This window comes from Acomys russatus, chromosome 27, assembly GCF_903995435.1.
Source record: "Acomys russatus chromosome 27, mAcoRus1.1, whole genome shotgun sequence".
In the NCBI taxonomy this organism is placed as follows: Eukaryota; Metazoa; Chordata; class Mammalia; order Rodentia; family Muridae; genus Acomys; species Acomys russatus.
Window position 1 is genome coordinate 33,607,679 of NC_067163.1, and position 17,452 is coordinate 33,625,130.

The window sequence follows — 17,452 nt, forward strand, 5'->3', positions numbered from 1 at the left end:
ACAGTCGATACAAGACACACCTGATAGATTTCAGAGTAGCCTTATTTCACCTGGGGCATGGCAGATATTGCTATCTTTACCTCCCAAGCCCCCATCCCATCCATAATTGCAAAACCACTTGCTTATTCTTTGACCTGGACCACTTTTCTCAATCCACACCAATCAGGCATGTGCTCCGTCATGTTAAGCCATCCCTGAGGCTTTCTCCTTCTCTACCTCTCTCCTACCCATGATCCTCCTGTCCTCAAAGCCCGCAACCTTGGCCACATCTCCTCACTCTGCCCTGCCCAGGTATGTAGGCAGTTTTTATTAACCAGTCAATAGTTAAATAGGTGGAGCAAGGTTTAACAGCAATACTTGGGGTACATGACAGTCTGCTCGTAAACAGTAAGAATCTTGGGGTGGTGTGTCAAGCACCCCTACCCAGGTGCTTGTCTGACTTTAGTTAAGGCTCCTCATTTCAACAGTGTTGCTTCCTGGCCTAGGTCAAGCATTAGCAGGCTTCCCCTTTAACAAGTGATGGGCTGGTAAAGTAGATGGCAGCAGTTCCCGGGTGTGGGCTCTGGAGCTCTTACTTTGTGTCTTGGGTCCTGGTCTTTCTGCTCTAGGTTGGATAACTTAGGAAATCTCTCTTACCTTTTGAAGCTTAGCAAATGGTGAGATGTAGAGCCGGTAAAGTCGTTTGTAGATACACTGCTGGAATGACTGGTATGTTATTTTAGGCCAGCGACTTTAGCCCCAGTTCTCCAATCTTAAATATTGAAAAAAGGAAAGGACCTATTGAGCTTACAGTATCATGGAGACTAGGTTGAATTTATGGTGCATGATCTGGGCGTGGTGCCGCATACCTTTAGTCCCAGGGCTCAGAAGGCAGAGGATGGTGGATCTCTGTAAGTTTGAGTTCAAAGCCAGTCTCGGCTACATAGTAAGTTCTAGTACAGTGAAAACTACATAGTGAGCGCCCCCTTTTACACACACACACACACACACACACACACACACACACACACACACACACGTACACACCCCAAATTTGGTGTGTGTGAAGTGCATCTCTAGCCTGCAAAGTAAGAAACCATTCTCTGAGTCTCTGAGACAGTCTCCTAAAGCTGCCAGCTAACTTCCAGGAGTGTCAGCATTAGCATGTTGAATATGCCTTGTATTTCAGTTTCACCAAAGGCAGACTTAACAGGCATTGGTCTTCACATAATGTCTAATACCCGAGGATGAGCCCCTTGACAGAGTTTATCCATGCAAACCCTCATCCAAAGTACCAAGGATTCTGACGTGGAAATCAAAACTTGCCCTGGGAGTGACTTTGCCAAGCTGAGCTAATCTCCAGGCTTGAAACACGATGCCTAAAAATCAGATTATGTACTTAATTAATGTAAGACCAGTAAGCTTCAAGCCTAAGCACTTGGTTAGCTCCCTTTAAAGCTACCTCAACAGTTTCAAATGGAAGCTTAGAGATACATATTTTTAATTAAAGAGATATAAGCCAGCCAAGTTAATAAAAAATTTAAAAACCAACTATGATCATTATTACGTTTTTAAAAACCCTCTCCTTTGCATCATTATTTTGTGGCTTAATGCTAAATAACAAAATACTGGGGATATTAGACTTAAAACTTGGAGCGTTCATGCAAACATACTTTCAAATGTTAATTGTTGAAGGTGCTGGAATATGCATTGTTAAACATCTACTCACTGTGAGTGAAACGGAGATAAACCCATGGAAATGAGTATTTGTTTTATTTCCGGCAGATACACGAGCTCTAAGGCACAGCAGAGATAGTTAAATTGTGGTGTTTTGGGGTTGCATGCTCATGAGTCGATAGATCTTGGCTGCTCTTGCTCTGAACACCAGGAGAAAAGTAGTTTTGAGAAACTATGGATGTATAAATTTACTTCACCATAAATAACCTTTTTAATTGTCTATATGTATGCCTGAACATCATTTACATACCTTAAATATAAAAAGTACATTTTATTTAAAGATTAAGTATCTGTGATACATAGGAAAAATTAATATTCTGCTACAAGGAGGACATTCTGGTTACTTTTACCTAACTTATCGTATGCATTTTCAGTATGGACTTTTAAACTGTTACTGAAATTTACCGGTTTATGAAAATATAGCCCAGTGGGTTTCTGTGTCCTTTCAACTTGTTTATTCTGGGTGTTTCTTCCTGCATGTGTTTAAATGGGTATAAGGCAGATTTTTAGTTTTGACTCAGTTCGGTCACCATTGGCATTAATTATTCTATGCAGCTAATGTTCCTGTTTTAGTTAGTGTTCTATTGCTGTGAAGACATATATGCATGCGGCACAAAGAGAGACAGCCAACCAGACACACTCTGGGCCTGGCAGAGGCTTTTGAAACCTCCAAGCCCACTCCCAGTGACACCCCTCACCTCCTCCAACAAGAACATGTCTACTCAGAAGTGGCTGGCACGCCTGAGTGCCACCGTTGCCATTGTCATTATGAACTTCCACTGCTCGGAGATATAAAATGACAGCCATGACAAGCTACTGCTTTAGAAAGATTGAGTCATGGTCGTCAGGAACACGTCTTCTTTGGCTCAGGTGGAGAGCTAGGAATTTTATGTGGCTGACTGTGTGTTCGTAGATGCAAAGCAGGTTGTCTGTAGGATGTGAGAGTAACTGCCTAGCGCTTTGCCTGGCCCATCCATAATCTATGGTTTTAGACCATGCATTTCGTTTTATTTATTTTTAACTACTTCCTTCCACCCCCAACCCCCTTGCTGGTTCCTTTTCTTCTTCACCCTCCCTTTATGTTTTGTTTTTGTTACTTGGCTTGTGCTCACACTGGAGCCAAGGCTGGCTTTGAACTTGTCAACGTCTTACTTCAGCCTCCTGGGCACTGAGATGACAAGCCTGAGACAACACTTCCAGCTTACTGCCATTGCTTATGCAGAGTGTTTGGTATTTTCTTCAGTCATGTGACGTCAGGAAATTACAATTTGAGTTGTTTACATGTGCATGTTCATATGCACGGAGCACTCTGCTTTCAAAAGTACTAGAGTTTAGTTTCATTCTTTCTGTATAAATAACCACATTTCATTCTTTACATTTTCCTAATTATCTTATTTATTATATTTACACATCTAATGCCCTTACATGTCTATATTTACAGACATCTGTGTGGTTGACTGCATTGTTCTAAAAGAATTGGAGGGTTTCTTCTTCTTAGGTAATGTTGCACATGGAATTGGTGGTTATTTTAAAGAGGAGTCAGATTTAAAAATTTCCACTCCTTTTAACAGGTTCAGGGGCTATGGGGCAGTTTATCATTGTGTGCTGATGCTGTGAGCCAGAGTCAACTTTGCATCACGTTAACTTAATCGCCCCAGGTGTTATGTGTCCATAATAGAAAGACACTAAAACATGAAGTTTTGGCGGTTGGGGTTGGGTCAGTAAGGCATGCTGGGACTCAAACCCAGGACTGGGCTCCCTGGCAGGCGCTCTCACCAAGCTGCATCCCAGCCCCTCCCACTTTTAATGGAGCGCAGTGTGGAGTTGTTGTTCATTGAAGTTATTTTTGAGCAGTCAGAAAAACCAAGGAGTCAGAAATAATGAGGTTTTTGTCAAACTATCTGGCACTAGGACCCACTAACGGCCACGGTCCGTTAAATTAAACCGGCAAACTTCAACAAGAGAGGTATTCTGTGGGCATGGAAATTTGAATCACCTAAATTATTTTTTGGCAGGGCGGCAGCTTCGCTTTGCCTATGTGGAAGCTGGGGCCACTGCGTCCGCTGGTGAAAGGGGTGGGTGCCAAGGACAGGGTTTGAAGCAACAGCGAAACCAGCCTCACTGGTAGCAAGAGCAGCCAGGCTTGGGCAGCTTTATTTACATTTCACTGTTTACTTGAGCAGTTGGTACTATGCACCATAAGCCTGGGAAAAAAGCGGGCCTGACAAAGATGGGATCAGCACCTGCTTGGCTAAATGTCTGCTGAGTCCGTTCAGGAGGCAGGTCGGCCACAGCTGTGTTTTCTTTTTCTTAATTATTTTTTTTAATTTCCTTTCCCACAATATGATTTGGTTATGTCCTTTTCCTTCCCCCAATTCCAAGGTCCTACCTGCCTCCTTACCCACCCAACTTCATGTTTTCTCTCTTCCTCAGAGAGAGAGAGAATGAATTTTAAAAATGAGACAAAAAAAATATGCCTAAACAAAACAAAACACCCACAAAAAACGAGAAACAAACAAACAACCCCCTCCCCAAAACAAAACGTAGTCTGTTTTGTGTTGGCCAAACTGCTCCTGGGCACAGGGTCTCCCTGGAGTCTAGTTGCTATACCTGGCGACACTTCCTTAGAGGAGACTCATTTTCCTGGCCAGCAGGCATTATTTGCAAGCACTGTCTGGATTAGGAGCGGGGCTTTCTGTGGCCCACCCCCCCTTCTGCAGGGTTTCATCTGTCTTGAACCTGTGAAGGTCTTGTGTACTTGGCCACAGTGTCTCTGAGTTCTGCCTATCAGTCCTGCTGTGTCTGAGGACTCTGTTTCCCTGGAGTCATCACCTCTGGCCCTTACTGTCTTTCTTTCTCATTCTGCATAGAGGGGAGGGATTTGAGAAAAGACATCACATTTATGGCCTAGTGCTCTTTTAGAAGTCACGTGATCTTCCTTCCCCCTTCAGCATAGCAGTGCTTTCAGCAGATGCATATTTAAAGTCAGTTTCCATAGTGACATCTGGCGGTGGCTTTGCAATCCCATGAAGCATGTTAGGAATGATAAATAGTTTTAGCTAATGGTTTCAGATTTCCAGCTTTTTTCAGATTGTTCGGCTTTGTTAACAGCCTTTTTGAGACAGTCTTCATTGTATTCTCAGGTTAGAAAGTTGGGCATTTACGACTTCTGTAATACTTCATTAAAGTAAAGGAACAAGTCCTGATTATACTACCGTGCTGGGTAGCACATAGACCAAACATGTCTTCTGGACACAGCATGTCCATCTTAGTAAGCCTCCTTGCTCATCCTCTTTGGCGGCCACATTCCTCACAAGATAAGAATCCCATAATTCCCTGTCCCTCCCTATTTTTTTTTTTTTTTAAACTGGCTAGAAGGAATTCTCTAGAAGGCAGAGTTGCCTCTTCCTCTTGACACCGTGGCCTTACCTCTGTTCTAGTTACACACTGTGGTTGCTATCTAAAAATGTGAAGGAGAGAGGCGGGGCGTGGTGGCACCAACCTATAATTCCAGCACCTGGGATACAGAAGCAGGAGGTTCTGTTTCATAGCAACCATTCTGTTTTTGTTTTAAAAGCAAAGAAATGAGAGATTAAAAAAAAAAAAATACAACTAGGAACAGAAAGAGAGCTGGGGAAAAAAAAAACACAGCAGGTTGTTGAAGACAGGATGCAAACTCTAGGAGAGTCTAAAGATAAAGTTTCATTTTCTGTTTTAAATCAATCTTTAAGTTTTGTTTTATGTTTTAAATCAATCTTTAAAGACCATAAATTTTATTTGTTCCTTATTTTTCTCAGGAAGAATGAGTTTTTAACTTCTTATACAGAAAGCATCATTACTGGTTATCATCAATTGAGAGCTGACTCATAGGCAAGAGAATTAAGAAAAACAGGGGTAGAATTTTAAGAATGGGCACAGTTGTCTGGTTTACACCCAATGGTGGCTTCCAGGCTTCTGTTTGTGTGTGTGTGTGTGTGTGTGTGTGTGTGTGTGTGTGTGTGTGTGTGTTTCCCTGTACTTGCGGTAGCTTTAGGAGGGACTGGTCATAGGCATAAGGACTCGGGGTGACTCAACGAATAAATGTTATTTCCACTCATACCTCTAGATGGCGGGCATGTGGGTTATTTTAGGAAGGAGGCGGCCAGTAAAGGAAGGGCTGGAGTCCTGTCAACCCTGATTTGATTAAGGAAGTGCATCAGTATTAGTTCTATGCTCTGTGCAGCCTATGACTTCCTGCTGTAGGGAAGTGGATAGCTCGCCCCTTAACTTAGTCTTTAATGTTTGATGCATCCCCATTTTTTTTTTCCCAAATCCGAGCAGAACACCATGTTGTTTGATTCTCAACTGTTCTTTATATCCAGCTATTTTTCTCCCGACCATAGCTAGGAGTTCATGGGAGGGGTTCACATGAAAGAGGGACATAGCCCCTGACCCTGTTGCCCAGTTGATTGTGGGGGCAGAGCCAGTTCTTAGAAGAAGGCTACACTGATGAGAATAGGGGAAGAAAAAACCATGAAGACAAATACATTATCCTATTTTCCATCATAACATGTTTGTATTCTATATATCCCCTTAGAGCTGTTGTATCTGAATGAATTTATAATTCTCACCGCAGTATTGACAATAACAAAGTGTGTGGGTGTGGAGTCTGTCCTGTCCTGTCTTCAGGGTTATTGCACAAGTTCTGTTTATCCTCCGGTTGTTGTGCTTAGAATAGACCTGACCAGAAACTCTGGTGGCCTTGAGTTCAAATGAATGCAGCCCTTTACTGTGACCCTGGGAAAGTTCCTCATCTCGGAGTTTTTCATCTTGCAGTAGGGACAGTAGAACAGCACCACTCGTGGAGGTAGGCACCAGAAACAGGACAATGTAGGACTACCATGATGCCTGCCGTACAGTAAACCAAGGGCAAGCTGTTCATATAATTGTCATTGCATACTGGGCGTGGTGGCGGACACCTTTTATCCCAGCACTTGGGAGGCAGAGGCAGGCGGATAGCTGTGAGTTCCGGGCCAGCCTAGTCTACAAAGTGAGTCCAGGACAGCCAAGGCTACACAGAGAAACCCTGTTTTGAAAAATTGTTATTGCTTTATGGCCTTATAATTACATTGAGAGGACTAATTAAAAAAAAAAAAAAAAAAAGGATACCAGCATGAAATATCTGATGGTTAGAAGTGAGAGGCAGGGGGTAATATCACAGTGTGTCTGTCTGCTTGAAATTTTCTAATAATACTTCACTTGTCCAGTGAATTTAATTGCTTTTTAATGGAGTAGCAGCACGGGAGAGAAGCATACATGCCTTCATGTTGTTAATATATAATCTGTGTTGGGGAAACAGCCTGTGTCTCTGATTTCCTTGGGTAAAATGATGGCTGGGGTGAACAAGGAAAAAACAGAAAAGATGTATTTGTTCAAGATGCAAACAGTTACAAAGTACTAATTTAGTGAATTGTTGAGTATATAGAGATTGCATTTGGGTTAGAGAAAAAGAGGAATCATTTTACGTGTAATCAGTTGTTAATCATAAGTGGCTGTAAACATTTATTTTAAGGTAGTTTACAATTAGTTATTTCCTATGCAGTGACTTTTTCTGATATCACCCCCAAGTAAGCAAGGACTTAAATTTAAATAATCCTAAATACAAACACTTGCTTAACCATAGTTAACAACACTGTATTGTATGGGAAAAACTGATGAGTAGGTATTAAGTGTGAACATGTGCACACACACACACACACACACACACACACACTCATACACACGAGGTGGGGAAGGCATCTATAGGAGGAGGTAGTGCATAGTTGATTGACTCAACCGAGCCATTCTACAACTTAGCCACATTTCAAAATGTTATGTTGCACACACTCAAAAGAGTTCATTTGATATTTTAAATGCATAATGTGGGTTAGTGGTAAAGTAAATACCATCTTACTGCTGGACAGGGGGCTTTGGTTTCTGTATTTTGCGTTGGATGGGGAGCCTTAGCGATTCTAAAGTTGGAGGATTTCTCAAGTGTGGTCCTGATGCTGTTGTTGAACACTGAAGGCGTCATCCCTTCACAGTGATCAGTCAGTCATTCTGGGAGCCAAAAGGCAAGAGTACACCCTTAAATGAAAGGCCAAACTTGTTTAAGGCGTTTGGTATTTCCAATTCTAATCATTTTGTTGGGGGCAGGTTCTGGTGTTAAAGTTTTAGTAAATTTCCATGACTGAGCCAAAATACACCAGTCCTTTTGACTATTTTCTCAGCAGTCATATGCTTGAGCTCTTACAATTCAATTAAGAAAAAAAAAATGTGTCCTAGTTTGGGTCTTAATGCAAGAGACTCTGTATCCCAGCTCCAGGCAAGATACTTAGGCAGTTTATTCATAAAGTCATAGTTTCTGTGTTTTATATATAAGGAGCTAAAAGCACCATGAGCGTCTGAGGAAAGATTCACCCTTTTGCGGTTTAGAACATAGCTGGGAAAATATGTTTTTATAACACACTGGCTGGCTGTTTGCTTAAGATGGTGGTGGTTAAAGCTGTTAAGTTTAGCATATAAGAGACCTGAGCAATCTCTCGTGCTAGACTTGTAAAATGTTCCTATTTTCTTTTCTTAGCAGTAGCCTCACCTAGCCACGCAGGAGAATGTTACTCTAGGACTCCGTCCCCGGGCTGTGGCTTAAGTCGTGGGGCTGAGGGTGTGGAGCTGAGCCCTGACTCTGGTTTCTCTTTTGGTTTCCTGCTTAATCCGTGTGAAACTCAACACATCTCAACCAGCCATAAATTTCATCATTGGAAAACAGCACTAGACCATGAGTGTTCTTAATGCCTATCTCTTGGGTTACTTTCAGATTTAGATCATAGATGTTTGTTTGGTTGGTTGGTTTTGTCTTTTGAGATATGGTTTCTCTGTGTAGCCTTGGCTGTCCTGGAATCACTTTATTGACCAGGCTGGCCTCGAATTCACAATGATCTGCCTGCCTCCGCCACCCTGAGTGGTGCTGGGATTATAAGCATGTGCAACTGCACCTGGCGATCATAGATTTTTTTTAAAAAGTGGTCTGCTTGACACTAGGACTTGTAAATACTTCTATCGTCTGTGTAATGTGCTACATATTTAACCATTGCATAGGTATTAACTCATTTATTCACTCATTGAGGAGCATGCAGTTATCTCTATTCTGTGGGAAGGGAAACTGAGGCACGAGAGGTTAGATGACTTGCTGAAGTTCATGCACCTAGTAAGTGGCACAGAAGCCCTCCAGCAAATTAGTTATTCTTGGACACTTCCTCCGAGCGGCATCTTGCCCTTGCCATTAAACTTTCTCCTTTGGCTGCTTCTTTCTCTGTAGGTGTCATAGAGACTGCCGACCGGTTGGACCGCGAGTCGACCTCCCACTACTGGCTCACAGTCTACGCCACAGACCAGGGCGTGGTGCCCCTGTCGTCCTTCATAGAGGTCTACATAGAGGTCGGGGACGTGAACGACAACGCGCCACAGACATCAGAGCCCGTGTACTATCCAGAAATAACGGAAAATTCACCCAAGGATGTATCTGTGGTCCAGATTGAGGCGTTCGACCCAGATTCCAGCTCCAGCGACAAGCTGACATACAGAATCACGAGTGGAAATCCACAAGGGTTCTTCTCGATACACCCTAAAACAGGTACGCACGCTACCACTCCTTAGTCAGGCTCTGTGTGCGCGAGTGCTCTCCCAGCTGAGAACTAAGCGTTCGCATTTTGTTGTTGTTGCCAATGTTTCGTTGGTTTGGTACCTCGCTCTCCTTTTCGGTTATTCACAACAAGCTTTCGTTTGTGAGTGGAATTTAATCCAAACGTGTGTGCACATCTTTGGGCTTACCACGTAGCTGGCTTAGTATTTTGCTCCTTAGTAAAGCTTTGCACTCTGGGTCTGAAGCAGTTGTCATCATCATTTTAGTAATGGCTTGGTGACAATGTGATAAACCTAGAGTAAACTTTGCTACTAAGTATCTGCATTTTTATGATGGTGCGCGCACGCGCGTGCATGTGTGTGTGTGTGTATGTGTGTAAAAGGACATTAGATTTTAGTTCATACTCCATTACTTTGTAAGTGCTGTTTTGAGCTTTTTCCAGTGCTCTGGCTGTAGGTAACAGAAGCAGGGCTAAGCCACTCTTGGGTTGAACTTAAAAAAAGCAAGTCTTAAGAGGTGGCTGAGTTCTAAGGTCCTATAGGGAACACCCATATGGAGGCCATGAAGGTATGCTGGCTATTCTTGGTCTCCTGAAACACCTGTTTAAGAGCTGGTGATACGACTTAGTGACAAAGCATTTGCCTAGCACGTGTGAAGTCCTAGGTTCTAGCCCTCCCCCCCCCCCCCCCCGGGGTGCGTGCGTGCCTGCGTGTGTGTGTGTGTGTGTGTGTGTGTCTGATTTACGGGGCTAATTTCTGAGAAGCCTGTTACTGTGGTTAGTAGAGAGTTGCACACATCGCTATGTCTTTATAGATCCAAAAATAGCCACGGTTTAGCAAACATGTTGTTAAGAAAACATACTAAGTATAGTTTCATGAGATGTGTCTCCAAAGGGTCCTGTTCTCCCAACTCAGTAGAAAACCTAAGGGTGATCCTCAGGGCCCTGGCAGCATTAACAGGAGCCTTATCCCTGACACCGCACAGCAGACGCTGAGATTTAAGAGGTAGTTTGTTAAAATGGAGGCTGCATTGTGGGAGGTGGTGAAAGACGATCTGAAAGAAGAAAGTTCTTGTGATTTACTGACCCAGAACACCACCTGGAGACCTTAAATCAGGGTCCTTAATAATTAACAACTGAAGGAGAAAATCAGTGGGCTGCAACTGGGGGCTGTGCCCATAGTTAGGCTTTCCTCCTGGGACCATGGAGAAAGCAGACACTAGGGCGTTGGGCTTTAAGATTAGCGATGAATGATTGACACCCATTACGGTTAGTCCTGGAGTCCTTGGCGTCCTTTGTGGAAAAGGCGCCACAGCCTGGGTTTTCTTGCACGCTTCAGTTGCCTGTTTCATGTGTGTATCACAACTAGGGGTTTTAGTGGATTCACACAGCTGTGCCTTTCCTTTGGGTGAACAACTGGAAGGTGAGCTGCTTATTGGCTTCCCAGAGATGCTCCTTGACCACGGAAAGCCTACCATTTAAAGCATCTGTCTGGATGGCATGGGCTTTCTGGTTTTGCACTACAGATGCCAACGATGTGAAGGAGCGCAGGGAAGCACCAGGGCCCAGCCTGGGATGAAGGTGTTTGCAGTGACTGGGGGACAGACTGACAGGGTGGGGTCGGTCGGTGAGCAGAGGCCCTCAGGAGAGCTCTTGGGTTGGTTTTGAAGGTGGGAGAAACAGGTAGAGAGTCTGAGAGACAGGGGTTAAGTGAGTGGATGGCAGCCTGGCCACTTGACTACGGGAGGAGGGAGGACTGAAGATGGTGTTCATGGTACCTTTATGAATAAGGACTTACTTCCTAGAGTCTGTATAAAGTCCTTAGAACCTTTTGTATACATTTAAGTGACCTCCTCCTAGTACTGTAAATGAAGAAACCATCCCAGTATTTTTTTGACGTACGTACGTGTGTGTGTGTGTGTGTGTGTGTGTGTGTGTGTGTGTGTGTGTAACTGAGTTCTGTAATTTTCTAAATTTTGGTCTCCCAGTGGCAGTTTTGAATGAACTTCTTCTTCTTCTTCTTTTTTTTTTTAAAAGCATCTTCCATGTTTAATTATGGTGCTGACACTGTCTTTTTTCATCTCAGGCAGTTGTTAGCATACTAATTATAAGTAGGGTTTGATGAGATTTCTCTTTGAGGGCACACAGGCAAAAAGCCTTAATTCATTTTCCTTTCCTAACACAGGCGCTTATGTTAACGGAGTAAATTTTAGTGACTTTTTGCTGTTGCTGTTTGGCTCTATCAGATATCAGTTAGGGGCAGTTTGCTTCTTTTAACATAAATTGTGCCTTTGCTCAAGGCAGGAGTGAGACGGGGACATAGATATTTTATTGTTTGGAGCCTTGACGCTGCCTGCTCACGCAAACAGAAGCATCACAGCTCTGTGGTATGCCAAGGACAGAGGAGGAGCCCCAGACAAAAGAGAGAGACCAGTGTGGGCTTTACATGGCTCATTATGCTGTGCGTGTGCCTTCGGGTTATCTGCTGCGAGGGGTGCTGCCAAACTTCCAGCTGCCAGATAATTTTGAAGGTTACTCTTGAGGCATGCACCCGCTTCAGAAAGGGCTAAGTTTTACTCTCAGTGTATTTGCTATCTTCCAGGGTTTTGCTACAAAGTAAGTCTTTTCTTGATACAGAGTAAGTCTTTTCTTACTTTATAAAAGCTCACTTGAGTTACAATTAGCAGACAGTAAATCACACATATTGAAAACCTGAAGTTCACTAAGTGTGGACATTTGTCTGTACCTGGAAACATCACCATGTCAAAGTAGTGACCGTAACCATCACTGCCAAAAATTCCCTCCTTGTTTTCCATAGCTAGGTCCTCCCTCTAACTGCCCCCATCCCTAGATGACCCCTGGTCTGCCCACCCCCACACCCTGCTCCCCTCCTGTCATTATAGTAGTTCCATATAAATTTGCCCATGAAATTTCACATAGATGGACTGACATGGTGTAGTTTTGGGGGGGGGTGGTTGTGGGGAGGGTTCTATACCTAACATGTTTTTTTGAGATTGTGCATGATGCAGTTCTGTATGAGCCTTAAGTCCATCTTTGCATTCAGCTTACCCATTTCAGTAATAGGTGGGCATTTGACTGTTAGCACGCTTGGTTGTAGGAAATAATACAGTGGCTAACAGTTAGTCTTCAGGAGGTCACGTGGTTCCATTTCTCCTGGTTTTCCTGTAGGAATGAGAATTCTGAAAACCTTCAAGACGGATAGTTCATCAAGACTCACCCCCCCCCTTTTTTTTTTTTTTTTTTTTTTTTTGTCTAACATCTTGTGCCTTGTAAACCATTACTTTGTCTATTTTACTTGTTTGTGGTACTATAAACACAGCTCTGCCCCCTTGATGCAGATATGGAAGCTCAGTTATTGCTTTTTTTTAATCTTAAAAATACTCATTCAATTTTAGCTATGTGACAAATATGTGTGTACTTCTCCCCAAAACAAGGTTCATTAAAGGAGTACTGGGTAACCCTAACAAAGATATATATGTGTGTTTAAGTAATAAAAATTAAATTTGCAGATCAATTTTAGATACAAAGTTACTAGTATCACATGTTTCTGGAGCCGGTAGAAAAACAAATTACTTGTTCACATCCTGTCTCTCCAAACTATACAACTGAGGACACCCAGAATGGCTATCCCCCAGGTTCTGGCTAGCTTGTGTTTCTCATGATGACCATTTATCAATTGCAATTGGTGCCTAGCAACACTAGGATGCAGATGTGTTATGATGGTGTAGGTGGGTTTGTGAGGTCTGCATACACGCCTGGTGGTCACGCCCCTTGTGGGTGCTATTGCTTTCTTTGTTAAGTAGTTGATTCACACGGCGCAGAATTCCAAGGGCACAGAAGGACTCCCAGGGACAAGCTTCACCATAACACAACTTCTTTGATTCCTGTCCCTAGTGTCTTCACTGCATGGTGTGTGTGTGTGGGTGTGTGGTTTTTTTTTTTTGTTTGTTTTTGTTTTTTTCCTTTTCTTTCCTTTTTTTTTCTTTTCCTTTTCCTTTTTCTTTTCTTTTCTTGTGCTCTGGTATCTGGGGCTTTTCCAGGGACAGAGGTGGAGAGTGATGGAACCTTTCATGGGCAAGCTAACTTTCTAGTTAGGATTTCAATTGCTGTGATAAAACACCACGACCTAAAGCAACTTGGGGAGGAAAGGGTTTATTTCACTCAGTTCTGTGCATCAGCTCATCACCAGAAGCAGTGAGGGCAGGAACTCACGCACGCACTGGGCAGGAACCTGGGGGCAGGAGCTGACGCAGAGGCCATGGAGGGGTGCTGCCTACTGGCTTGCTCATTATGGCTTGCTCAGCCTGCTTGCTTACAGAACCCAGGACAGAGGTGGCTCCATCCATGATGGGCTGGACCCTCCCCTCATCAATCACGAATTAAGAAAATGCCCTACAGCCTGATCTATGGAGGCATTTTCTCAGTTGAGGCTGCCTCCTCTCTGATGACTCTAGCTTGTGTCAAGTTGACATAAAACTAGCCAGTCTGCTAGCCAACCCTGAACCTCTTCTCTGTTTTGCAGTGTCACCATCTTGCCCTGTCCCTTACTGGAATCTTCCCAGACAGCCTCTGTGCTCCGGAGCTGCTTGATGTGATTTAAGCCACTCAACCCCAAGCTCCTTTGTTCCACCTTATCTTTTTTATTTTCTTTTTGTTGTCTTTTCTTTTCGTTTCTCTCTCTCTTTCTTTTTCTTTCTTTATTTTTTTTAAGGACAGCAGCAGTAAAGGCTCTTGTCCATGCTTTCCCAGCATCCTTTTTGCCTCTCGGCTTGTCCCATTGCTTTCCCATTAAGTAACAGGGTCATCGTTTGGGCTTTGCACACTGAATAATAATAATGAGGTCTGTATTTCCAAGTAGAGGCAACTGTTTATATTTCTCTTCACTCTTAGGTAAGCAAAGCAAAATGCCTGTTATTTAGTTCTTGTATTTTTAAATAGGAGTTAACAACCTGTACCCACTGACAATCATCTTTCTTTAGTTCTTCCCTTAGGAGCTATGCTTAGAAAAATCCCTTTAGTTATTGATAAACCAATAATAATAATAATAATAATAATAATAATAATAGTTGTTGTTATTATTATTGTTATTGTTATTATTATTATTATTAGTCTGTAGATGTGTATCCATCCACCTTTCTTTGCTCATTTCATTGGCTTTTTATCTCCTCTAGTAAGTACATTACCTTTTACTAATTTTCATTCATTGGTGTCCTTCTTCCTGTCTGGAAAGAAGCATATGAAGACGTTTTATTCTGTGGCCACACTCAATGGCTTAGGAATGGGTAGCAAGCACAAGCTGGCTGGCTGTCTTCTGATATGTGTGTGATTGTAGCAGCAGGCACCTTTTATGTCTGTCTCCTTATCAGGTGCGTCATTTATTTCCCTCCACTTGAGATTTAAAAGGAGTCTTGAACTTTTGTGGTTGCTTACCACCCTACCCCCATCCCTTTTGGCAGTGATGACGACTGAGCAAAGACCCACATTTGCTAGGCAAACAGTCTGCTACTGAGCTATGTCCCCAGCCAGAATTGCATGGCTTGGATTTTTGTTGTTGTTGTTGTTTGTTTGTTTGTTTTTGTTTTTTGAGACAGGGTTTCTCTGTGTAGCCTTGGCTGCCCTAGACTTGCTTTGTAGACCAGGCTGGCCTCGAACTCACAGAGATCCGCCTGCCTCAGCCTCCTGAGTGCTGGGATTAAAGGCGTGGGCCACCACGACCGGCCAAATTAGGCTTTTCTAAGTGCTGCAGGTGCTCTTTGTGCACCTTGTTGTCTTCAAGGGTTGGACTTTAAGGAGATAGCCAGGGAGAGACCAGCTAACCTTGTGTTTTTTTGTTCTTTCTTTTTTTCTACTTCTCTGCTGTTTCCTTATACTTTCTAACCCTTCTGGATCTCTTAGCCTCGTCTTAATCCTTCATGGCAAGCGCAAGCTGCACCCTTCTTTCTCTCTCTGCGTACTTTGTACTTTGTATTTTGCAATCAGCTTTCACCCACTTAGATCTTTTAAATCTTTGTAGGGACCTTGTGAGAAGGGTTGAGAAACGCCAAAAGCACTTGACTTGCATTTTTTCCCCACTGTATAAATAATTTATGTGACTTCAGAGAGGTCAAGACCACCCAGGGGCCTAAGCCACAGGCATGAATTTCCTCACTGCTGCTTCTTGGTACAGTGTCTTGGATGTGCGTGTGTGGTTTTGCAGCCCTTATTAGGTATCCTAAAGAATGCTGTGTTCGTGTAATGGTTGCTTTTTGTCTGGTGCTGTTTCTGCAGCACTTTTCACATTAAAAACCACTGTGCTCTCGAATGACACTAGATGTTTAAACTTGCTGTTGTTAACTGTGTGCTGTAGGAATCACTGGACTTTTTTTGTATGAAAGGCCACAAGTTTTCAGCTGGGTAAGCTGTCCGGTGTCAGCGTCTGCGTAGCTTCTAAAAAGGAAGGGGCATGCCCAACGACACAAGGAACTTTCGAGTTTGCATAGTTTTCAGCATCACAAAATGTTTGTGTTCAGCTTTACACAAGCTGAGCAGTAGTCTCCTGCCTCTCATGTGTTATGCTGAACAGTGGAAATAGTTAATGCATTGATTTTTGTTGTTGTTGTTGTTGTTGTTATTGTTATTGTTATTGTTTCTGGAATGGTAGCAGCTATTTGAATTTTAAGCTCTTTATGGAATAAGAAGATGCACCTTTCCTCGTTGCTGCCACAGGAGTGCAGGGAAGAGTGAGATGAGTGTTGGCCTCTCCAAGTTTTTAGTTGTTTAAATTACAGCGGTTAGAATTTTCATTAACAACGTCACATTTTTTGAGATTAAGCAAACTCATGGGCCGATGTGTAGAAGTAGACAGTAAGCTTCTAATTCTTTCCTCCCTCAAGAAATGAATTGTATCTCAGTTGAAGATGAGGTAGGCCTGAGTTTTTGATATTTCTGTCCTTGCACTTGCCGTTATATTTCATTAAAATAACTAGAGCTTCAAATTTTCAGCTCTCAGATGTTGGCTTTTGGGTCTTGGTGGGCTTTTGCTATTTCCCCTGTTGTTCTTTGCCTAACCTTGTGGAGAACTGAGTTGTTCACACCCAAATGACTACATACCAATACGTGAGGCTCTTTTTTACCTCCTTGCTTTCATGTAGAACAGTGTATTTAATATGGAACTATCCTTCTTGGGTATAAGCAATGGTGTGATTGTTCAGCAGACGATTACAGATAGATTTAGTGGAGATAGAATATTTACACTTAGCGATCCATAAAGTGTTGTAAAGCCACAGAATACTACAGTGCTGGTAGATACGGTGGGCACGTATGCACATGCTAGCCCACACTCCTTACTAAGGAGCCTCGTATTAGTGAGTAATAAGGTAATAAGAAAATGGCATTTGATTGTGGCTGGAAAGTAGACCTAACAAAATGCCATAGGAAGTAGCTGTAGCGGCAAACAACTTCCGAGTGTTTCCGGTAACATTTGATAGCTCTAGAAAGGAAGTGAAGGACCACTCACACCACAATGGCCGGAATTCATTAACAACAACAACAACAAAAAAAACTCAAAAAACCATTTACCTGTGTGTGTTTTTAAGGACTATAGGCTTTTTTCAAATCTGTTTTTTTAAACTAGTTTTTAATTTTATAATGAAATGTATTATCTCTAAAGTTTTTTCTGGTGACACGTTTTTCTGCATCAAGCCTGTTTTCATGGACTCCTTAGGATCAGTTGAATCAAGGAGAATTCTGCTTTTCTGTCTCCCTGCATGTCAGTGACTAAAATGACGTGTAAGAGTTTTGCACTTAAATGCACAAGTTGAGGTTCACTGATACTGACCTTAAAGGAGGTCTAGAGCCTTTCTCCCCCTCCCCCTCCTCCACATAACTTATGTAGAGCACTAAAGACAATTAATTCTCTGCGAATTTGATTTGCCTGATGATCTTGTGTTTTGAAACCACCAATTTCCAACAGGAAGCAGCTCGTAAGACAGACGTAAGAGCAGAAGAGGAGCCAGTGGTACTGACCTCAGCCACTCCTTGCGTGGTTTTAGAACGGCCATTTGATTAATTTTATTAGT

The 17,452-nt window shown here is 42.8% G+C and overlaps 1 protein-coding gene across 1 annotated transcript in view; it reads left to right on the forward strand.

Annotated features, from left to right (window-relative positions):
- Fat1 (FAT atypical cadherin 1) overlaps positions 1-17,452 on the forward strand; it is a 105,275-nt gene that overhangs the window by 30,984 nt on the left and 56,839 nt on the right. Inside the window, exon 2 of the mRNA XM_051169780.1 lies at positions 9,053-9,367. Coding sequence (XP_051025737.1) covers positions 9,053-9,367 — 315 coding nt within the window. The remainder of the gene's footprint in view (positions 1-9,052; positions 9,368-17,452) is intronic.